A 23,798-nucleotide genomic window follows, 5' to 3' on the forward strand; every position below is an offset into this window, starting at 1 on the left:
ACACGATCTGGTGCATGACATGGGTTTCTTCTAAGATTAGTTTGATTCTTAGTCTGGGTACTGCTGCGTAAAGCAACCTTTCTCTGTGTGTTGGGCTCAGCACCAGACTCAGCCTTCTCAGGCTCAATTCAGCTATAGGATAAGGCCTTCTGGAGCCACCTGAAATGCCCTAGGTGGCCTGAGACACCTCCAAGTGCCACCCAATGTGTAAGATACCTGTGGGACTCTGGACCAAAAGGTGGTGGTCAGTCTGGACACCTTACCAAGCAGGACAGCTATTTTTAAGCAACTGAACTTAATCCCTCATCAAGGCATTGAATGAGGTTTAGGGAGGTGACCTGGTGTGTACGTGTATCCTTCAGGCTAAGACAAATCACTCCCCGGGCTGGTGGAGAAGGGATGGGATCTAGTTGCCTAAAACGAGGTGTTGAGATGTGATTTCGCACACTGTGATGTCAAAGCAGCTGGTCCATAACTGCTGCCCCAGAGGAAATGCCCTCTTCCTCTTAGAAGTCTTGTGTCATCTCCGTAGTGACATCTCCAGTACCTGAGATGCCTCCAGGCATCTCTATTCAAGCAGTGAGGTTGTGTACTCATTTCCAGTGATGATAACAGCAGCCCCAACACCCATCTCGCATGGAGACACCTCCATTGGCACCTACATGCCATTATAGGTATGCCAATATCTTGATCCAGACCTGAATCCATCCACAGATGGGTATCTGCAAGCATCTGTGCATGATCAAGGTGACATGAGAGCTTCTGGAGTATCTGTGTTGCAAGTCAGCTACTTGTTGAAAATGAGGTTCCTCATTTATTTCTCTTAAAAAATGAAACCCAAGTGTGTCAGAAACCCACTTGTCTGACAGTCATGTCCAATGTGAAGTGGAAGAACAGAAGTACCAGTGACCTTGACATAAGATCACAGCTGAAATTAAGAGATCATGTCAGAGCTGAGGGCCGAACCCAGACTGTGTAAGTCTTTGTCTAGTATGTCAATTCCAACAGGACTTTTACCTCTTTATTGTCAGGAGTTTGGAAAACCATGGATAGCGGTGTGAGTTTTATCCTGGATTGCTCTTAGCTTTTCTAAGCAATTCCTGCTCACAAGGCAAGAGCTATTTCAGCTCCTCCTGTGGTGTCATCTGCAGGGTAAGGAACAGCCCACACTCCTGACTCCTCATCACCTGATACATGCAGAAATTGTCTTCATTCCATCCTGTGCACACCACAAACTTCCTTCTTGATTTTTTTGCTCTTGAAGAGCCTCTTTCTCTCACTTCTGTTTTACCTACAAACTTCATTCCATCAATGGTTTCATGTTCTTGAGGCTACCTGTCAGGTAGACATCAGGCCACAGTTACTTTTGTCTTTGCCAGGGTTTGTTTTTTTTAAACTTTCCTTCCTGAAATAGCCATTGGTGATCTTGACCCCAGTAAACCACCTTTTGTCATTCATGCTGTTACTCATGCCCCATGTGCTGCCGTTCATTGTCCCACCTTGGACTCAAGCTTGAATTCCAAACATTATTACTTTGTGCCCCATTGCATGCGGAAGATGGGCAATGACATTCAATAAGATCAGATTACTGGCAACCTAAATGATCCGAAGCTGGATCTCAGCCCAAGAATTGTCATGCTGCACTAGCTTTCCTTGGCAGTTTTCTGTGAACAGAGGTAAATACTGCAAGGATGTCTGAAGACGTCAGTCAAACGTTGTAATGAATCTGAATGCAGCTGAACAGAAATTACATGGCACAGAGATAAAAAAAAAAAAATTCTCTTTGGGCATCTGTCCCCATCTTGTGAAGTGCAAGAGCATTTCCCTATGTTACCTTTTTGTGTTCCTTTGTCCAGTTTTCTTCAAAATGGCAGAAGAAACGGGATTTCCATAGTCTCCAAGGGGACCATGAAACCATCCCAATGTCATGTGAAGTCTCCCTTTTCCTGAGATAGTTTCATCCCCTATGTAATAATATATCCGAAAATCACTGGTTCTCTGTCCTGCATCTGCATCCTGTGTTAGACAACATGGGACCTGGGAGAAAAGGTTGTTATGAACCACGCGTGTGTGCGCATTACAGTCAACGTTAAGCTTACAGAAGACATGGAACTGACTTAAAACCATGAGATTTTAAGTGATAATAATGCTGATAATATATTTCAGCGTAAGTTTTCAGCGTTTTGGTTGCTGTTTCTCAGGTGTACATGCTGACCACTCTCAGCAGGGTTTCTTTGCATCCGTGAGCCATGCCATTTTGGATTCAGAGCTGCAAGCAAAAGCAATGATGTAATTTCCTGATCTTAGGATGCTGGTATTTAGCAAAACCTCTGGAGCTGGGACGCCTGTGATAAAGCTCTCAGTTAGCAAAGCTGCAAGTATTTGGGTGTAAATCCCTGTTTACCTGTTTTGATGAAGCACTGATGCCTCTGTAGAAGGCTTCTCAAGTTCAGCACTTTTAACCAAATATTTTTTACCGTTTTACAGCCACATGTAGGAGACAGCTGAAAATGCAAATTAAATGTTGTCTTTCTAGTTTTGCTAGAAAAAAATCACTGCTCAGAAGCTCAGTGAATTGAAGCAGGAGCTTCCTCACTGCAGGACGAAATGGGAAGGACAGTGAAATTTTTATCAGAGAACTCTTCTCCCAGCTGAATGTTGGGCATTTGCACAGAATATGTTTAACAGCCATCTCGCTTTTTAAGCAATCAAGCTAAATAGCCTTTTTATTTATTTATTTTTCTTTAGCTGCTCATGATTCATAGCCTTGATCTGGTACCATCTTAGCAATCAAGCTGAGAGGTGGCTTCCGAACCGGCAGCAAGCAGACAGGCGTCCATCACGCTTGCTCCATGAGGCACCGCGAGGTCCGGCCGGCCTGCTGAGAACTCACACGACTCCCTGCATGAGTGGCAGGGTGCGTGACCATGCCCTTCTGATCATTTAGCACAAGCCAGGGCCTGGATCAGCAACCTAAATCATTTTTTATGCATCAGTTTGCAGAGGGGGTTCCAGCAGGCTTGCAAGCAGAGGGCTGTTTCCTGTACTTATTTTCTCATTTAATCTTGTTTAATTTAGTTGCTACCAAGGGAGCAGGAGTCCTGGGCTCCCAGGTGCTGCTGTCCCATCCTAATGTGCCACAGGATATTTTTGCAGTTTATTGGAGGTGCTGGTGCAGCAAGCAGTGAGTCCAGCGAGCTCGACATCGCTGCCCTCCTCTCCATTGCAGCTGAAGTTTCGTTTTTTCCCCTCTAGCTTGTCTTGTCTAGGCAGTTAACATACTGAAATATGCTGATTGGGAGAGTATATGCATGGGGAATGAGAAGTGGTATTAAAAAAGCCAAATATTTTGCAAGGAGAGAAAGAACCGCCTTGCTAATGCTAACGAGGTCAATGACATGCATCTACAACTTCACTCATTAATTGCAAGTCTAGTTTCGTTGTTTCTAGGCAAGAGCAGGTGAGGCTGGGCTGAGGGATGCTTAAAGTGTCACTCCAGGACTGACTCAGAAGCTAAAGTTGGGGCAAGGAGGCTTTTCTGTGGAATAACATGCAAAAAGAGGCAAGGAGGATTGGACAAGACAACTCAAAAGTCTTCTCAAGGTGACCTCGCAAAGATATGGAAGTCCACCTTTAATTGAAGACATCAAGAAATCCAAATTCTGAGAGCCAGTTTTGGGGGGAAGTATTTTTACAACGTCTGGATGCAGCCTGGGAGCCCTAATGATTGAACTGGACATGCCGGTGTGGGGGAGAAGAGTCAGTGGAAAGCTGGGAGCTTATTTTTAGCATCCTGCTGGCTGCAGTGAACTTTGCTTGGCTGAATGTTAGATAAAAAACTTTCAGCACCTTTCCCTTGCACCACAAAAAATATATAAAAAAAATGATAATATTTTTGCCCTAAGTAGTTTGGGTGTATTTGCTTCTTTTTAGGTGTTTTCAAACCAATGCAAACCTTTCTTAGAAAACCATCATAAAATACCCAATGTAAACATATATTAATTTCTTCAAGCAATATTTGCAAATGCAACTTAAGTTCTGAAGCGGTGATGTGCAGGACCAAAGCTGGGGTATGAGCACCTTGCCCACAGTCCCTAGGTCTAGTATTGACTATAGAGGTGACCGCAGTGGACCCCTAACCCCTATCCGTCTGAGAATCCCAAATCATCCCCGATCCTGACAAAAATCTCAAATGAACCCTCCCAAATACCCATGGAGGTGGCAATCCCAAACCAAACCTCCCATGCAGGTGAGAATGGGAGGGTTCAAACCCCCAAATCAACCCCCATCCTGATTTTTTGTTTTTAAAGAAAGAAAGAAAAAAAGAAAGAAAATCATCCTCATGCCGGTGAAAAATCCCCAAGTAACCTCCCAAACTCCCATTTTGGGGTGAAAACCAGACCCATCATCATGCAAGTGAAAATCCCAAATCAACCCTCATCCAGGTGAAAAATCCCCATCAACCCCCCATGGAGGCAACAACCTCAATCCACTCCCACGGAGGCGAAAACCCCAAAGCCACCCCCATCCAGGTGAAAGTCCCAAACCCACTCCCATGGAGGCAAAATTCCCAAACCAACCCTCATCCAGATGAAAACCCTCAACCCCCACTCCCATCCAGAGGAGAAATCCCAGGCAAACCCCTGTGCAGGCAGGAATCCCAAATGCCGCCCCTGCCACCCCAAAACCCCCATTCTGATGCAAATCCCCAACCACCGCCCATGCAAGTGAGACCCTCCAATCCCCCCCCCTCAAAAAATCCAGATGGAAATCCCAAATCCCCCCCCCCAAATCCAGATGGAAATCCGAAATCCTCCCCCAATCCGGATGAACCCTCCTGCTCCCCATGCAGGTGCTCCCCCCCCCTCCATCCCGGGGGGGAGGAGGAGGAGGAGGAGGAGGGGGCGGGCCGGGGCCAAGCCGGAGAGGGGAGGGGAGAGGTGAGAGGGGGAGCCTTCCCCGCCCTCCTCTTCCTCCCCGCCGGGCCAAAAGGGGAGGGGAGGCAGCGAGCGGCGCTGGCTGCCGGCGGCCGCGGCGAGGGCAGGGAGCGGGGGGCGGCGGCGGCGGCGCAGGCTGCGCGGAGGCTGCGCGGGGGCTGCGCGGGGGCTGCGCGGAGGCACCATGCGGGCGCTGCCGCTGCTCCTGCTCCTGCTCGGCGGCGGCGGCGGTAAGTGCGGCGGGGCGCGCAGCGGGGCGCGCAGCGGGGGCGCAACGGGCGCGCAGCGAGGGCACAGCTGGGGAGGATGGTTTGGAGTTTTTTAGGGGAGGGGGATGTCAGCGCTGCGCTATCTTCCCCTCTTCCATTTCTTGGGAAGTTTGAAGCAAATTTGACGGAGCTCCGCCCCCCCCCCCCAAAAAAAAAGAAAGAAAGAAAGAAAAGAAAAGCTGAGATTTCTCTGAGCTCTTGCAGAAACCCAACTTCGGGCACAGATCTCTAGTGCAGAGAGCTTCACCGCTCATTTCTCTATGTGGGACCGAAGCGCTGTCTTCACTCTTTCGTCTTGCTTGACAAAGCGCCTAATAATTTGGGCTCTTGAATCACACTTTTTTCCCCCTCCCCCGCACCCCAGATTTTTAGTTAGTTATTTTGCTCCCTGCCAAGCTGTGCATCCCTCCTGTCGACCCCATCGGACCGCAACCCGAGCGAGGGAGACCTTCAGTTGGGCTGGGCGCAGGTGGCCCATCTCCATCCCAGGTGCTGTGCACCCACGACACCAGCCCGCAGGCAGAAGCTGGTAGGAGAGAGGAGGAACCTGCCTGGTGCTGCCTAACTGGGATGGAGTTGGGGAAAGGATAAATATCCGGAGCCCCTTTGGCCGCAGGGGCCTGCGCCGCGGATGCGAGGTGGGATCGGGTCCATCGCAGGCGGGAGTTTTGTGCATGGGAATATAACAGCGGCTGGGGCTGCGCAAGCGGGTGTTTTAGCGGCTGCAAGAGATCCGATTCTCCGGTGCCACGTTTTGTTTGAAAGATGCCTTGAAAAAGAATGGAAAAGTAGTGGGGAAGAGGAAGTGCACTGCTTTTTTTTTTTTTTTTTTTTTCCTCCCTCCCTCCCCCCCCCCCAAAAAAAGTGAGGGAAGGCAGGGAGGAGTGGAGCGTTTCTTCCCTGTGTTCAGGGAGAGGGAAGGTGGGAAGGGAAATAAAAGAGAAAAAAGGTGAAACCTTGCTCTGGGTCATGTCTGGCGGTGGAATTGCAGCTGATGTGAATGTGCTTTTATTCAAGGTAACAAAAGCTCAGGGACTCTCTAGAGGCTAAAAAAAAAGAAAGAAAAAAGAAAGAAATAAACAAACAACAACAAAAAAACCCCAAAACACACATAGTGGAGGCAGGGCCCCTGAATTTTAAGTACGAGGTAAATTCATTGAGGTTAACCTGAAATCTCTTCCTGGTGTTTAACTGAGTAAGATAAAACTCTTGTCCTCTCTGCCATCCATATATATTTATATAAACGAGGAAAAAAACATGTTGCTTTATAGCTATGGCTTTGTGAACGAGCAGGTGTGGGGTTTTCATCCCTTTCCTGGCGTTGAAATGGGCTTTAAAGAAAGATTTTTGCTTGTCGTTGAAACCCAAGATGCCAAGGGCAGCCTGAAGCTCATTAACCCTGTATGAAGCAGGAGCTGTTAATGCAATATAATTTGCTTTATTCTGGCCAGAATTTAGCCAAGTAGCTTCTCAGAAGGCTTTTTGTTTTGTTTTTGTTTTGGTTTGTTTTTTTTCAAAACTGAGTGCTATATGTGCTGGGATTTGTACAAAACAGGCTTTTAGCTGTAGGATGGTGCCACGGGAAGCCGAAGGGGAGCCGTTACTATAGCACTCTTGAATGATCCTATTACATCTTTCTCGGAAATTATTTGATTAAATCCTTCAAAACAATATTTCCTGCCATTAGTTGCTGATTTTAGGTTTTAAAATAAGCTACTTAGAGATGCTTTGCTTTTATATTGCTTGCTGGGTACTGGCACCGTGTTTTTTTTTTTTTTTTTTTTTTTTTTTTTTTTTACCTTCTTAGGGATCAAAATATGCATCCCTCATTCCTGGTTGTTTCAACTTTGTGACTGCAATTTTGCCAGGTTTTACAACTAGTCGCAGCACTACCCAACTCTAAGCTTTAGTATCTGTGTAATTGTTTGAGTTACTCAAAGTGCATCTCTTAGGGTCTTCCCCCCCCCTTCTAAAAGGGGAAGAAGTTGGAAGAAGTTGGTTCTGTAAGTGCAAATGTGTGAGTTTTTGGTGTCCTAAAACAGTAATTTGGACAGAGCCTGTTGCTTGTGCCTCTGCTGTATTGACCTGCCCCTGATTTAAATGGATGTGAAATGGGTGGGCAAACCAGGAATTCAGATCCAGGAGCAAATTTGCTAGTGACATGAGCTTAAAAAATGTTTTTACCATGCTTGGGGCAGAGTAGAATTGGGCCCAACATTGCTGAAGTTTTTAAAAGCAGCTGGTTTTGGTGCAGCTATTTCACTACAAATTCCCAGCTCGCTTCCAGATCTTCTCTGGCTTTATAGCACCTTAAACCCTTGGTTCGGTACAGATCCCCTGTGTTTAGACCACGGCAAATCAGAATAAAATGAGCCTCAAAAAAGGCAGCAGAATATGATATTGGGCAGGTAACTTTCTTTAAATTCAACCAGCCCAAAAAGGGGGCTCAGAGTTACCAATTATAACATGTTTGCTGGACATTTTCTTTTTCCGTGTAATAGAAAAAATGGAAAACGGATATTAGATCTTATCCCATTAGGGGGTTTGATAGCAAAATAGCATCAGAAAGAGAAAAACCCCAGATGCTTTTTTAGCCTCAGGGAAGCTAACAGAGAGGCGCAGCTCAAGCCTGTCCTGGGGGCAAACGAGGGGAACGGATCTCGCAGGCAATCTGCCCTTCGCCTCCTTCAAAGAAAACCCCGGATCGCAAGATTTGAAAACCCGCTTGCCAAAACACCCCTCTTCTCTCCCAGAGCCGATGCCAGGTGTTCGTTTCTGTTCATGGCACATTTTTAAAATTCGGTTGATCAGTCAGCAGGTCTAGACTCGGGCTGGAGCAGGAGACTGCAGTCATACCTGCGTTAGGAAAACCCGTTAATCAGCACGCTTGAAAATCTGGACTGAAGCAGGGCACGTCTGGATGTGCATTTGCTGTCAGAGCAGCTTTGACAGTCAAGGTTTCGCAGCCTGCTCCCGAGCCGGCCGGCCCAGCTGAGCGAGCCCTTGCAGCAGCGCTCTGCCTTTGATTCCCCAGTGGCAGCAGGCAGCGATGATACCCCACGGGTCTGTTTAGGCGGCTTAATTAAAGAATTGTTTGCAAAGCACTTGAAGAGGCTTGGATGAAAGGAGCTGCGACAGTGCAATACACTGATTTCGTTCCAGAGAGTTGCTTAAAAGGCTTGTGATGATGAGGCTGGTGATAGCCCGTGTCAACGGTGATGGGAGCCCGGTGAAAAATATCTGCTTGCTCTGTGCAGATCGTGGAGCTATCGTGGGCCGCGTGGAGGCACAAAGTCCATCCTGCATGACTTCTTCCATTGCTGTCCCCTTCTCCATGCAAGCCAGTCGTTCCTAAATTCTTGTAACGTCTCTCGTTCACGGCAAGTCCACGACCAAACCATATTGCTTTTTTCCATTCAGAGTGATGCACGTTGTCCTCAGGTGTTTGGTGTTCTCCATCTCCCTGTGGTCAACTCTCTGCACCTCTCCAGGGCTATCCTTAAAGTCCTGCTTTGTAGAGATTTTGGTCTCCAAAAATCCACCCAGTCTCTGCCTCTCCAGTGAGGCTGGACGTGGTGTAGAAGACCTCGAGCAGGGTGCACCTTCCTGTTTTTCATTCCTGCAGAGCCATCTGTAAAGCTGAGCAGCTGGAGTCAAAACCGATGTTTTGAGCCCGGCGAGGCCCAGACTCTGTGTTTGGGTCTCTCTGTGATCCTCCTTATAATAACTTAAGCCTCAGATTTGCAAAATCTTCCTTTGCACAGGATCCGACAGCCCTGTCTCCCCTAGAAGTTCTTCTGGAAGTTACCACAACTAGTATTTAATAAGCTTAAATAGCCAAAGTTGGCTACGGTTCCCTGCCTGACCCATTAAAATAAGCCACCACTGGCTTATTCATTATGGCAGAGTGAGCTGCCTGTTTGGGGTTGAGCAGCCCAAATAACCCTTTACTATAATGCAAGAATAAGGTGATGACCAATAATACTGAAAACGAGAAGTTTTGTTTCCTACAGGGTAGATTTTGCCAGAGTGTTGTGCAATCCCTTGCTGCAAGATGCCTTTGCTTGCAATTTCGTGGGGGGGTGGAGGGTTTCTGCAGTTACGTTAGAGGATAGCAGTGCTGTATGGTATGAAAGAGCGTATTTTTGGTTTTCTCCAATTCTTTATTTCCCATTGTAGTGATTGTAGCATATTCTGAAACACCAGCTGGTCATCAAGTGGTAGCACATGGGACTACAGGTTTCATCTGGATTGATCATTCTAAGAGGAAAACCACCATTTTTTTCTGCCACGTTAGGACAAACCAAAGGCATAAGTGTATTTACGTGGGTTTGGCCTGCTCTGCGTTTTCATAATTCTTTCCTCCACGCCTTCAGACACATACATTTGCAGAAACAACTCACTTCCTTATCGCTTGCTCACCCGATGATGGACTCATTGCCACTTCCCCAGGTCATTCTTGGGTTCCCCTAGGCTGCTTCTGGCCCTTTCACCTTGAGGGGATTTGTGGTGATTCTGTGATCGATTCTGTGATCTCTGTTACTGGCACTGAGCATCTCACAAGATGCTCTGCCAAGCCACAGGACAGCCACTGCTAGGACAGACCAGTGGCTTTTGGATGGCAACCACTGTTGCAGCTTTTGAGACAGCCAGGTTTGGTGTCAGGTAGAGGTCTTGCAGGTCCTGCTGCATGGTGGGATTTGTGGAAATGCCGCCAGCCTGCCTAAAAAATACTTGCATAGGACACTTGGAAGCTTAGCCAAAAAAATTGTCTGAGCTTCCCCAGGAATATGCAGGTGAAACAGGGAAGAGGCAGGGGTGGAAGTGCTCTCCCTGTATTACAGCTAGAGTGTGAACAGCATCCTGAGTTTCAAGGTGACTAAGCATTGGGACTAGTCTGTTTTCAAAAAACATTTATTTTTGAGTTGAGTGATTCTTTTCAAGAAGGTGGATAGGGCTGAGGAGAGAAAGACAAACTTGCCTGTTGTTTTACCCACATCCTATGTGATCAGTTTTGGATGGAAGAGTTGAAACGCTGCTTAAGGGACTGGCTGTGCCTCAGTTTCTGTATTTAGCACATGTCCACTTAGACTGTGGGCTGTTTGGTGGAGACATCACTCAGTATTTGGAGACAGGGAGCTGGTCTCGACTGAAGCCTGTAGGGCTGCGGCAGTACAAATGTCATCGACAAAAACGTGGTTAGCAAGGAGCTGAGGTGCAACAACAGCTTCTCAGCCAGGAGCACCCTCAGGGATGCTGCAAGGTGAGGGTGGAGGAGCATCAATCTGCCCTCCAAGGGCTTTTATCCTGGAAACTTATAAATCTAAAGCAGGACCAAGTGCTGTAATTCAGGAGGAGCTGCTGATGCCACACTGCTCATCTCGCGGAATAAATGCCCCCTTTGAAATGCGGCCACCTGGGCTGTGCTGATGTATCAGCGTTTTTCTTTTCTCTGGCCTGATGCTTCCAGCTAAGAGGGACCAGTCTCCTCATCTCCTCATAGAGATGAGGGAGAGAGCTAGGCTCCTTCCAGGATGATTTAGACCACTTCAAGTGAGCTGCCTGCTTTGAATTGCAAATAGTGCTAGGAATAGTGAGGGTTTTGAGGAGTCGTGCAAAATGCCAGTGTAATGCAGCAGTGACTCAGTGTTGATAATGAGGTCTCCATAGAAGCACCCATCACCCCAGCATCGTGATGCTTGCTGGAATTTCATTTGGAGGCATCTGCGAGAAGAGCATCCTTGTGCCTGGAAGGTTGTCCTGCATCTTTGTCCCATGCCCAGGAACATTGGAGATTGAGAGGCAGCAGTACAAAATGACCTGGAGTCCGATTCTCCTGTATCGCCTTCTGGAGATTTCTGTAAGGAGATTCATTTTGCTGGGGGAGGTCGAGCCTCTGGCCCAGCAGCTGCATGCCGTGATCTTGCTCACGTTGTGTTTGAGAACTGGGCAGCAGTTTCTAGCTCCAGAGCTGGGAAAATAGAAGGGACCGTGCTGCAGTCGAGCGAGATCTGCTGGGAGAGCAGAGGCAGTGGTGGGACTCGGAGAAGCCTGGGTCTTTGGGGCGAGATATTTGGGGTGGCCTTCTTGGCCGAGGGTTGCCCCATCTACCCAAAAGAGGCAAACTCCTCTCCTTCAAGAGGTGGAGTTGCGGTGACAGCCCCGAAGGCACCGATATCCTCCATCGCTCATTTGCTTCGGGGCTCCCAGGTCTTTTCCCTGAAGCTTTTCTCATCACTAAACCTGGCTGCTTTGCAGATTTTTGCCATGCCCACAGCTCCGACTGTGGCAGGCACTTTCCCCCCCCCGTAAATAACGTCCGTGCCGCAGGCACCTTGGCCGCAGGCCAGCGCGCTCGGCGCTGCGCGGGCCGCAGGCGCTGGTGACAGCGCGGTGCCAAAGCGTTGCAAGACAGCAGGGAGGATACGAACGGCTTTTTAAAATTACCACGACGCCGCTTAGCGTAATGCCTCAATGCCCAGCGCCGGGCAGGAGGCCACGGCAATGGATGGGAAAGTTTATTTTGGGGAGCAGGAATTCAGCGCTGCTAAAGCACCCGCTTTTAGATGCGCCTCCGTAAGCGAGCAGCGTCCGATTGCATGCACGCTGCATGCAGTGTGCTTCCCTAGGCTGCATCGCCTTGCTTTGGGGGGGATTTGGAAGAACTTTTTGCTAGTGGATCAGGAGTACGCCCTAAAGGCTGCAAAAGGGAAAGGCAGCTTAAAAAAGACCATGATCTTTGGATTAAAAGAAATACATGTGTGTGTGTGAAGCTAGGTGGAAGGCAGCAGCCTTGGAAATAAGCAGAGGGGACCTGAGTTAAAATCTCCTCCAGAACACAAAAGATAAACTTTCTCCCCACCACCACTTTGATTATTCCCCTTTAGAAGTTGCTTCAAGGTCTGGCCCGTGTTCTTGGCATCCTTGATAAAGGCTGGTTTCATCCCGCAGCTTTTTCCTCTATCTAGCAAACTACATGTGCTTTGGTCTTACACCTCGTCGGTAAAGAGACTGTCTGCAAGGGAGGAGGAAGGTCACTTTACGGGGGTAGAATAAGGCCCTTGTTATTAATGTCAAAGGGAGAAATTTTCTCCTTCTCTGCCCTTAATTAATTTTAGTAAATTTAACTGGGGGAGGAGGTGGAAATTGTCTTAGAGTTATTAAGCTGGAGGTGCTTAAAGATATATTAAATCAGCATGCTGGCTACTGTAAGAAAGGAGACAAGCTTGTCAGGCATTTATTGGAAATGGCCTCTGCCGGGCACCGTCAAGGGGAAAACGTTGGTTTTTAACGTGAACAAAGGCGATTTGAAAGGCTCTGCAGAAGGGCTTGAGAAAGTCCTTCTTTGAAGCAAAATAGCAAAGAGGTGGGGTTTTTTTTGTTTTTCTTTTGTTGTTGTTGTTGTTGGGGTTTTTTTTGCTTTTCCCTTGGAGGGAAAAGCGGCGTGGTTAAAGCAACGCGCCGTATCGCCCAGCCCCGGTGCGGTTAGCCGTGGTTGCATTGATACAAGCGTTTCCCTCGAAGGCGGTTGCCAGGAAGGAACAGTTGCAGCAACGCCGGCGCGGGCATTGCAGCGGCGCGGCCGGTGCTGCCGCGAGGGAATGCCTCCCCGCAGCAAGGCATCGGCGTGCCCCTTCTGGCCCTCGGCCGTTTTGACTTACTGAGGAGCCGTGCATATCCGATGCTTTTGATTTAAGGCATTCAGCTGACTGCGTGGGAACTCAGTAAAATTGTATTGAGTTGGTTGTATTAAAAAATCATGCTCTTGACTGCGCTGCAGGAAGTTTTTAAGCATGTGTGCGTGTGTTATATATGTGTCTTATAAGACGGTGTGATCAGTATGAAAAAAATCATGTTTTATGCTTGTTTTAATTGGAGGTTTTGTGGAATAGCTAATGTTATAGCAAAAAAATATATATTTTTTTTTAAATAAGCAACTAAGGTGTCCTTGTTGGACACTTTTAATTAATTAAGCAAAAGTTAAGGGAAGCAAGTTTTCTAGCGGGCATTGCGCCGGCTAATATGGAGCAGCCTTAAACCAGATTTCAGTCGCACTACTCCAGAAATAGCATTCTCTCCGATACAGATTTCCGGCTGCTTTCTCAGCTCTGTAGCTGCTGGTGCAAAGCTGGGTGACCCCATTTGGTCTTGGAGCCCCCTCTTCCTTGCTCACATGGGTCTCTTTGCAATGTGAGAAATAAGTAACACATGGTAAATGCACTTTTTTAGGGGGAAATGATTTTCTTTAACATTGGTTTAGATTTCAGATGGATCAGTTCCCTGATCCAACTCAAAGGACTACTGCAAAATATCCATGCGGTCTGTATCAGCTCTGGTCTTGCAGAAGACTCTTGGTCACTGCAATCCTGTGGGCTTCTGAGCTGGTTCTTGCAGGTACCAATAAATCCCCACGAGCTACTTTCCATGGGAGAACATCCTGTTCTTCCTCCCTCATTAGATTCTCACAAACGGTTCAAAAAGTCATTTTATGGCAGGGTGATTTGATTTAAATTAATGTGGTTTAAATTATGAATCTTAATTGCAATTTAAAATAAGAAGGAAGTCTTAATTTAAGTGACTTGATTTTAATCGTGTCTTTCATTTAAAATTCATAGCTATGTCCAAAGGTTGATTCTCCTTGGTTGCTAGCTGTAAAACATGTAGATTTACAGCCAGCTCCTGCCTTTCAGCTTTATTTTCTCACTAGGAGAACATGATATGAAGATATTTATTTAAGCTGTTATATAGCCTGTCACAGCTCTATTTTGATTTCTACCTTATGTATCTTTTACATGTTTTTTAAGTAATGAGTAATGCTAATAACTTTGTGCTTATTGTAAACATTCACTCTTTACACATAGATAAAAACTCTGTTCAACTGACATATGCAAAGTGTAATTTATAATTCCTGTAAAATACTTTAGCTAGTCAAGGTCCTGGATACCTAGCATATAAACTTTTCAATGTACTCTTGAACTTAAAACTAAGCAATTTATTGAATGAATTTCAAGCATCAATCTTAGAGGGAGTTAGTGAGTGAAATGAATTGTTTCATGTCTCTTAAGGTTTTAAAATAAACAGATGTCATTCTCTTAAAACTCACTTTTAGTGTTTAAAACAGTGAGAGGAAGCAATTCTGTTTTTCAGCTGCCAGTTCCCTGTTGCTCTTGCAGCTTAGAATCAACCATTCATGCAGCTAATTGAATTTATCTCTCTGTTACCTGTAAAGGAAATTTGAATGGTTAGTTGAGATTTATATACGTAACTTTTGACCATCTGGCTGTAGGCGGGAGAATCCCATGCTTAGTCTCCAGGTATCCCGAATGTCGTCTTGGTATAAGCAGAACAGTGATTAACAGAGAGAAAAACAAGATTTTTTGAGGCTTCCTTTTATTAGCTGTCCAGTTTCTGACTAGGATCCAAATCCAATCCCATTTCATGCTGGAAAATCCTCATTCCTGGAGTGCAGTGGGTGTCTCAGTTTTAGACCTGGAACAATATTCTTAATATCATCTTTTGTGCTAGACCGTGAGTTTGACATTTCACAAACTGGGAGGATACCCATCGTGGTCCATGGCAGTGCACATGTCCCCCTAGGGGGTACAGCTGGCTTTGAGCGATACACTCATGTGCCAGGAAAGCAAAGCAACCTGGCAGGTCCTTGATGGACTTCCTTTCATCCACACTTCATGCCCGTTATGGGGGTCTGGGGAATTCGGGGAGCCATAAGCTCAATTCTTTCTGTTCTTTCAAGAGCGAAATGTTATTAATACACAACTCTGCAAAGCCTGGTGGAGTCTGGATCTCTTCACCAAGCCTGTTCAGATGCATCTCACCACTGTTTGCTATAGGAGAACATTTTTTTCTGACAGTCTGACAACTAAAACATCACTGTTTAAGGCAATGAGTGCAAACCCCCCATATCTTGACAAGTGACACATCCTTGCTGCTGTATCTGGAGCTCCTCACTGTGGGATGCCCCTTTTAGAGGACATTTCTTCACTAGGCAGCTAGCTGCTGAGAGTGATGCCGAGATGACTGCCGAGACGACCACAGACTTCCCCTGCAATTGCCAGTCCTGCCATCTGTGCTCTGTGTGTGCGCATGACGGCTATCAGGGTGTCACCTCCACTGTGTAGACGCATTTCCCTTAGCTAAGATACATCAATTAAGGCTGCCAAAGCTGTCTGATACATTGCAATCAGCCCCATCTCAAGATGGAGGATGCACTGACTTCTGCCAAGCACTAAATCTGTATTTAGCCTGACCAAGTCCCTCTTAAGTTGTTGGTAGGAGCAGTATGCTGTGGTGGCCATCCTCCAGAGAAGTGCTGTCTTGAGTAGGTTTTCAAAGTCCAGCCTATAATTTATGATCTTGCCCAAAAGATGTTTTCTGTGGGGTTTTCTAGTAGGGAGAAGATTGGTGTGAAGGTGAATTAGATGGTGAAGCAATACCTTGTGAGGGCAAGGATGTTCAATATTCCTGCTGGTGTGGGCTACATGACCGAGTACAAAGCTTCTCATCCATCACCATCCAGATGCCAAAATGTACCCTAGAAGCCTGATTCTTGCCCAGTGGGCTTCAAATGGCCTTTTTGATGAAGGCCACCTTCACTCGCAACTTCTCCCTCCCGGGTGGGTGCTCTGCCCATCTCTGCCTCTTCTTGTAGATCTCCAGCTCCATGTTCCCTGTCTTGCCGTTCCTCTGAAGCATGGTTTTGACTGGTGGAAGGCGGTTTAAGGGTGGCTGAGCTGGGGGAAAAAAATACTGTCCTTTGGGAAAAGGAAGCAGCACAACAAGAGGAAAGGGTGGACTGGTGAGAGGGAGCTGGCAAAAAGTGGGCTTTTAAGGTCAGGTCTGAAGAAAGAGGAATAGAGGACCTAATTGGCAGTATATACTTTGTGTGGTCAAATAATGTCACTTAGGAAGTTTTGAGGGAGAGAAATCAAAAAGAAAGAAATCAAAAGAAAATTTTTTCTTTTGTCCTTTTGTTTTTTGCTTTTATTCTCCCACCTATGAAGTTGAGCTGTCTTAGCCAACAGCTGTGCAGGATAAAGCACTCGGGCTGAGTTTTTGGTGACACAGCTTCCCTACTTAGCCTGTGCCCGAGAGCAGGCTCTCCTTCCACCGATCACATTAGAAGCAGCAGTTACGATGTCTAATCAGGAGTTTTGAGATGAGCAAACCTGCGCAGCCAGCGAGCTGCCCTCAGACTTTGGTTCCCGCGGGCAGGCGCAACTGCAGTGGAGACGGCGAGGAGTGTTGCAGTCCCTTGGCATGCGCCTGTCCAGCCAGCAAGGAAACTCTGGGCTTTTCAGGAAACGATGTGAACAACTCGATAGGCATCATTACGGGACCAGAGTCTCAGCACAAAGCTCATGGGAGGGAAGTGGGGTGGAAGGGGGTGGGGGAAGTAAAGAGAGCTGGTGCGTTTTGGAAGGGACCCAGCATCGCAAAGCTCTGCCTGTTTGTGGTTATTGAGGTCCCACTGGATTTCCAATGAGAGCAGCAGGGCAAATCCCACTCCGCCTGTTGCAGGGACAATGGCATTGCACTTTCACAGCTTCCCTTTTCGGCTGCACGTAGTATTTTTCCGCATGACGAGCATGGAGATGTTTCCAGCTCTAACCTGCCAAACACCTGCAGGATCCTACCCCAGCTGCGTTTCACTGCTTCCTTGCCAGGGGAAGCAGCACAACTACTAGGTATTTCAGCTGCGGCTGCTCTCAGAAATACTCTTACACAGAAGAATCCCAGTGACAATTGCAGTAAAACAACCTCAAAAAAGCCCCCAGACCCAGCAAAGGCTGAGGAAATCCCCGTCGCAGTCCAGTAGCTGTCTAGTGCAGAGAGCTTGAGCAGAAATACTTCTGGGACAGCCATGCGAAAGGAATGCCAGCTATTTCGGGGCCGTATTTGTGTTTGAGCAGGAGGAATAGGATCGCGGAGCTCTGCTTTGTCTTTCCGTGAGACGGTTTCGCGTGTCGCTGGGGCAGCTCCGATCTGATTAGGATGGGGCTCGCCTGGGGGAGGACACCGATGCGGGGCCGTAAGCTGCTTTCCCCTTGAGCAGGTGCTGGGGGCTGCCCACAAAAGTGGCCCAGCTGGCCTTTTAGGGAGGGTTTCCTTCTAATCCAGCTCAGGAACAGTTTTTGGGGCAGGGATTTATCTCTGTCTCGGCGGAGAAAATTGGCAGCCCAAGGCACTGGGGGCTGGCGGAAGGGCAGCATTGATAACACCACTGCGTGAGCAGGGCAGCGGCTGGAAACCTCGGCTGACAAATTGACTTTGAAGTCATGTTTTTGGATAACACTTTTTGAAATCCACTTTTTTTTTCTTTTTTTTTTTTCATATTCCCATCCTAAGGTCTGGCTCTTGCTGCAGTGGGGAGCTTGGGGAAGGGAAAGTGCACCCCCATGAGATGTTTCTACAGAAATCTCTGCTTGCTCTGAACAGAAGTGTTAACCCTGTTGAGGGACAGAAGAAAGCAAGAGGTGCTAAGATTTCGCCGCTGCCTAAATCTGACCTGCTCAGAAGGAGCAGACCCTCACAATCTGCCTCTGCAGTAGGTAAAGGTATTCCTCCCTCAAAAACTTATTTTATAGAGGGGAAAACTGCAGCAGAGACAGGATCTCAGCTCTCTCAGCTCCTATTTCAAGCAAAAGATTTGCTGTGCTGAATGCATGCGTGCAAGGTTCCCACATTTCTCCCCCAAGAAAGGCGGGGAATAGTGAGGCTTCTTCTAGCTACTTGCCGCCACCTTGACCTTGAGGTACTTCCCCCAGAGTCAAAGGGCTGCAAATTGTCCTGTCCCGGTTCAATCTGTGGCTGTTACCCTGAAACTAAGAGTGGAGAAAGAAGAGCTGCAGGGCTGGGGAAAGAAGGCACTCTCTCCTGGCTAATTTGGATTAGGACTGATGCATTTGTTTCACAGCAATAAATATCAGCTTTTAGATCCAGCTGGAGCTGGGCTGGAGCTGAGCCAGCTTCCCAGGGGCAAGTGTCTGGGCATGCGTAGAGCAGCACAGGGCTGCACATGCTGCTGCTGAAGTTCATCTCCATCACAGGGACGTTCAACCCTCCCTGCATCTGGGCCCTTAGTGGGATAGGGATTCACACCTGCTTCTGTCTTGCTCCCACACAGGAGAGTTGGTTCAAATATTTTACTGTGATAACAAAGATCTTGGCCATCTGCTGCATAAAAAGCATCAAAATGCAATGCCTGGCTTTCGGGGTAGATGTCCTGTTTCTTTGGCCTCTCTGCTGTGCAGAACCTTGCCAGGTGAAAGATTCAGTGCTGTTATTTTGTATCTTAGAGCACTTCTGCCTCTCATCTGTGGTGCTTGGCCCTTGCAGAGAGGCCTGGGTGACAGGAGGAGCAGAGGATGGACAGGCAGAGGTGCACATGCCCTGGGTGACACCAGCCAGCTCAGCTGGCCAGGAGCACGCTGGTCCCGGGGAGCAGTGGCTGGAGGAGACAGGTCTGGCCAACTGCACACAAACAGGGCTTTGTTTCATATTCCCAGGCCCTGGGGAATTATAGAGCAACGTGTGAGTCTGGGCTTTATCAGATAGAGTTGGACAAACCAGCTCAGCTAGAAGAAAGGGAGACTCGAGCTCCCAACCGCGCCCTGGAGGTCAAGTCCTGGCTTCCGCAGAGCTCTGAAATTGTTTCTCCCCTCCTTCCTCCCATAGCTTATGGCCGCTTCCAGATGTGAATGGAAGGAAAACAACTGACTTGCTTTGGGAGAGGCTGTTCTCACAATTATATGTACCGAGTCGCCTACCGCTTGGGTCAGAGTGGGGCTAGCAGGCAGGAGAACAGGCCTGTGATCTGCTGTGGCAAGTCACCTCCTTGTGTCAGCCAACATCGTTCTCCTCCTGCTTTGTCTTGGTATGAGTAATCTTTTCTTCTTCAGGGTCTGCTTCTTTCTCTCTCTTTTGCTAGAAGTTACCACCTGCTTTTGATACCTCAGGGTTTTTTTTTTTTTGTCTCTGCTGTTAGCACACCCAAGGCCTGATTTCTGAGAGCTGCTCTGGTTGGAGCCGAGGAGTATTTTGCCCAGGCGATAATTTCCAGGGATGCCTGCACGGGATGGAGCTCAGAACAATGGAGACATCTCTCTAGATGTCTGGAGGAGTATGAGCTGTTTCTCCGAACGTGTATCTGAAGTGTGTGGGTCTTCTCCAGTTGTCCACTCCTTGCCATGCTGGAACCAAGGATGCTGGTTTTCTTGTATCTCTTAAAATAGAGTAGTTTTTGAAGCAAAGATATACTTTGATTTGACACTAATCTCTTGCAAACGTAACGGAGCATCAGTCTTCGTTGGCACAGCGCAACGCTAATGTATGGCTGCATTTGCTCTCCTGCTCCCTCCCCAGATCCCCTCCTAAGTCCGGGATTAAGACTAGTAGCATCTAGTGAATCCCAGTCTGATGTCTTCTCTGTCATTCTTCTGCTCTACTAATGATTATTTGTGGGTTCCATTTTGGACCCAAGCTGCAGCCCCTGCCCTCTCCTCCTGTCTCTAACCCCACTCAAATTCCAGTTCTTTTATTTTCTAAAGGAAATGGGCAAGCTGATGTGTCAGAGTTTCACAGATGTGTCAGAGTTTCACTGATGTGTCAGAGTTTTGCTGCTGTGCCAAAAATAGGATCCAGTCTCCATTGTCTCAGGAGCAGAATAGTTTGGATATTATCGTGAAGCCCAGCCCCATGTCCCCCTTCTGTGTCCAGTCTGTGACACAGCTACCACTCACATCCTGGAGCTCCTTCTGAGGTGGGAGTCCAGCAAGGAGCTTGCAGACCTGCAAAAGGTCTTCTGTAGGAGAAAGAGGAGGGTGATTAATGGCAGGGAGGGGATGCGGCTCCATCTTCCTTCCTGCTTCCTTTGCTCCCTTCCCCTCGCCTGCCATGGCCTGCCCCGTTACATGACCGCTAGACACTGTCATGCCACATCGCAGCCAGAAGGGAGAAGGATTTGGAGAGCAGGGAGAGGTCAGTGAAGACCTGAGCTCCAGAGCAGCCACAAACAAAGGCCTTTTTCTTCCACACCACTGTGGATGCAGTGTTGCAAGCTCTTCTTTCCATAAGATACCATTTAGCGTTTTCCTCCCTAACCAGTGAATCTCTTTTCATGCCCCAAACCACCACTAACTACCTGTCCAAGCAACCACTGTTGAGTTTTGGGGGAGCTGAACATGACCATTGTCACATGTTGTATTTATATTATATTCCTGGCTGAAATTTCTCAGCACAATACCATACCTTTTAGACCTGTTGTTTGACTGTAGCCTACTTGCATTGAGCTGGATCACCAATCTGGCTACATCCTACAACATCCCGTGCTCTTCTGCTCATCTCTAGCCACTCAGGAATTGCACTTTTTGCTGGGATGCTGGGAGAGCAACATCGTTCTCCTGTTGAGTCATAATGATGAGGTAATTGGGCTGGAAAGACAATGTCTTTCAGCAGCCAAGAACCCAGCTGATGTGGGTAAGTGACTAATTAAAGCCATTGCAGGCCTCATCTTGGGAAAGATAACCAAAATGCACATTGTTCCTGGTCCATTAAGTCAAGCCAGTTGGCCAGCTGGTTAGCAAGTCCCTCTTCCTTCTTAACCTTCATTGTTTGCTGTGTAGGCCTAAATTCTTGGTCCTGACAGTGGAAAAACCTTCACAAAGATGATTTCAGAGCAGGCTAGTTGCTTGAATGAGGATCCAAAGACCTCAGGAAAGCCCAACCAGAGCTCTGCTGTAACATGAGCCAACTTAAACCACTTTGGGATGGCCCATCAGTGCTACCATCCCAGCTTTTATTGGCATTTATACTTCTGGATTCCCAGTTCCCCAACAGGAGTTTGGTAGTGCACCTAAACTTATAGCATTGGGGTTCTCCTATGCCATATGTACCCTACAAGAACATTTTTTGTGGCCCATAAACCCCCTAGATGAGCCTCTGACGTCAGGTCAGGGCTGACTGTGGATCAGGGGAATTTTTTTGGTGCTGTCATCCACTTAAGGGTCATCTTTCGCTTTATGTGATGATGCAGTGGAGCTTTTCGGGCAGCATAGTCAGAAAGCAGGACAATGTCCAAGTGCAGTGCTGGCAAGCTGCATGTACGTGGTAAATCTCCACTTCCCTCAGCTGAGTGCTCCTGCGGCACAGAGACCAGGACTGCAGCCTTCACTGGTCTCCGAACAAAGATATTTTCAGCCTTGAAACCACTGGGCACTTCTGTTCTAGACATTTCTTACTGTTACTGCAATTCTGACAAAAAATCCTCCCGTAGAGAGTGAATACAGCTGCTCTAAGAAACTTCTCAGGATAAATGCTATTTAGTGCTGTTAGGCTCCCATCTCCATTAAACCCCCAATTTTTTTCCTGCCCGTGATGTGTCTATCTTAAAGCAGATTAATCTTTTTGCTACTCGGGCCCGGCTGAGCAGGAATGCTGGGCGTATGTTTACCACGGCTGGTGTCCCAGCCCTAAAGCATAGCAGTCGCTTCTTTTGAAGAACATACAAAGCAAGGAAGAGGAGCGATTGTTTGGGAGGAAACTGAACCATAATGTAATAGACTCCTGTGGGGATTAGTATTAGTAATTATTTGTATTGCTGTGGCACCTAACCAAGGCCGGGGCCTTGGGTAGCAAGGTGGACCAACACGTAAGTGAAGACGGCTCCTCTATCCAAAATCTGTCACCTCCTGCGTGTACATACGGGGCACAGGAAGAGGCTAAGAAATTTATCCAGGGTCATTTTGGGAGGCTGTGGCAGAGGAAGGATTTAAGTCAGTGTGTAGTCCCTATGAGAGCATCCTTCCTCTTTGGAGGGAAAAGATTTTTTTAAAAACCTGTGCTGCTCAGAACTACGTGTGAGAAGCCACTGGAAAAATAAATATATTGTGTTAAAGAATCCTGCACTGGAACAGCATTGGGAAAGGTCATTTCTTACTCTCTGTGCCTTTCATCAGTGATTCCTGTGCTTGTGTGTATTATTTTAAGGAGGGGGAGCACAAGAACTGTTGAATTTGAAGAAGTCCCAGCACTCTTAAAAAAAAGAGAGAGAGAGAGAAAAGGAGCTAAAATGGATATTCTTTTCCTGTAAAACCTACTGTTTCAGAAAAGTTAAATAGCGAGGCAATTATGAATTTGCCAACAATAGAGAAGTTGATCTGATTACACAGATTTAAAGCCGGATCGTCACTGGGGCCATTTGGTGGGAAAGCAAGTCTGTGCCAGACGGGCTTTAAATAGTTTTGAATAGGAGGGAGGGTTAGCCATGTCCTTCCCTTCCTCGGCTCTCCCCACCTAAAGAATAGTACGGAGCCTCCTGCCAAGTGCGCCGTGTCCAGTCCATGCCCGAGGGCTCGACGCGCTTGCGCTGCTATATAAATATATGTGTGTGCGTATGTATATGCGTGGGGATATATATAGAGCTCAGGATGATCCAGGAAGCCCCCACCCTGAGGTGCGGGTGCAGAGCCAAAGACAAAAAAAAAAATCAAAAAAAAAAAAAAAAGCGGGACTTGAAATAGCACGGACACACAACAGATCTCAAGGAAACGCGGAGCTCTCCTTGCAGCGTTAGCAGGAAGCCGCTGGGCTGCCAGCCCCATCGCAGGCACTGCTTAAGGTCACAGGGGACCAAGTGTGGTGAAGGGCTCGATCCTGCCCTCCAGCCAGGCTCCAGCCCTTGGCTGAGGGATGGTGGTGGCAGCTTTCATGCCAGTTGAGTGCCATTTGCACAAACAGTGCAAGTTTGCAGGAGCCCGACAATGTCTCTATGGAGGAGCCTGTCTCCAGCAAGAGTCCTAACAAGCTTTGAGAAAGCAAATGGCACTGAAAAGTGGGTGTTTAACTGGGAATTGCCCAAAATTTTACTGAGGGATGCTTGAGGTGGTCACCCACCTAACGGCAGCTCCATCACTTGGCTTTATCAGCCACTTGTCCTCGCAGCAACTTTCACCACTATAGAGTTGCAATGGACCAAGGAGGGTCTCCTCAACCAGCCCCGATGTGCCACAGTGGGTGATGCAGCCGTTGCCGTCGAGTCTGTGGTGGACGACGTGCCACAGCGTCGCCAGCACAGTGCACTGTGCTGATTTACTCCAGCCTTCCCCCCGGTGTGAAATGTTCCGGGGAAAAACGGCCAGGCTTGCAGGCAGAGGAGAGGCAACACAGCTCCTGATCAGAAGGAGGTTAAAAATAAAGCTGCCAGCATCCCTGCAGGCGGGCTGCAGTGCTGAGGGCGTAAATTTGGGCTAACTCCATGAGTCATCAAAGACTGGGCGTACAAAAGGAGGGTGAGGCTACAGGTCTTATCGCCTCCTATCCATCACTTTTCCGCTGGTATATGCACTTCCTTTTGGCCCCAGGGTGAGCAAGTGCCCTCTGAGTCCCACCCTCTCCTCCCACCCCAAGCAAGACCCCACCAGGGCCACGGTGCTGCAGCCAGTGCTGCCTCTGGCTGTTACGCCCTTGTCAAAAGCCTTGGAGTCCCCTTCAGTGGAGTTTCTCTCCTGTGATGGATCTTCCTGCCTTTCCCTCCACCATGGCAGGAGTAAGCAATTGGGAGTTGTGAAGGGAAAGA

General features: G+C 47.8%; 1 protein-coding gene and 1 long non-coding RNA gene across 2 annotated transcripts in view; both read left to right on the forward strand.

The window, feature by feature from the left end:
* The first annotated feature begins 5,061 nt into the window (after positions 1 to 5,061).
* Positions 5,062 to 23,798, forward strand: part of PODXL (podocalyxin like) — a 47,008-nt gene continuing 28,271 nt past the window's right edge. Inside the window, 1 exon segment of the mRNA XM_062580409.1 lies at positions 5,062 to 5,167. Within this exon segment, the coding sequence (XP_062436393.1) occupies positions 5,122 to 5,167 (46 nt within the window). The 5' untranslated portion in view covers positions 5,062 to 5,121.
* LOC134142864 (uncharacterized) lies at positions 17,693 to 19,660 on the forward strand. The gene is made up of 3 exons (XR_009958973.1): positions 17,693 to 17,775; positions 18,902 to 19,100; positions 19,212 to 19,660. It is a non-coding gene; the product is annotated as an uncharacterized LOC134142864 (long non-coding RNA).

Source organism: Rhea pennata, chromosome 1 (genome assembly GCF_028389875.1).
Source record: "Rhea pennata isolate bPtePen1 chromosome 1, bPtePen1.pri, whole genome shotgun sequence".
Lineage (NCBI taxonomy): Eukaryota > Metazoa > Chordata > Aves > Rheiformes > Rheidae > Rhea > Rhea pennata.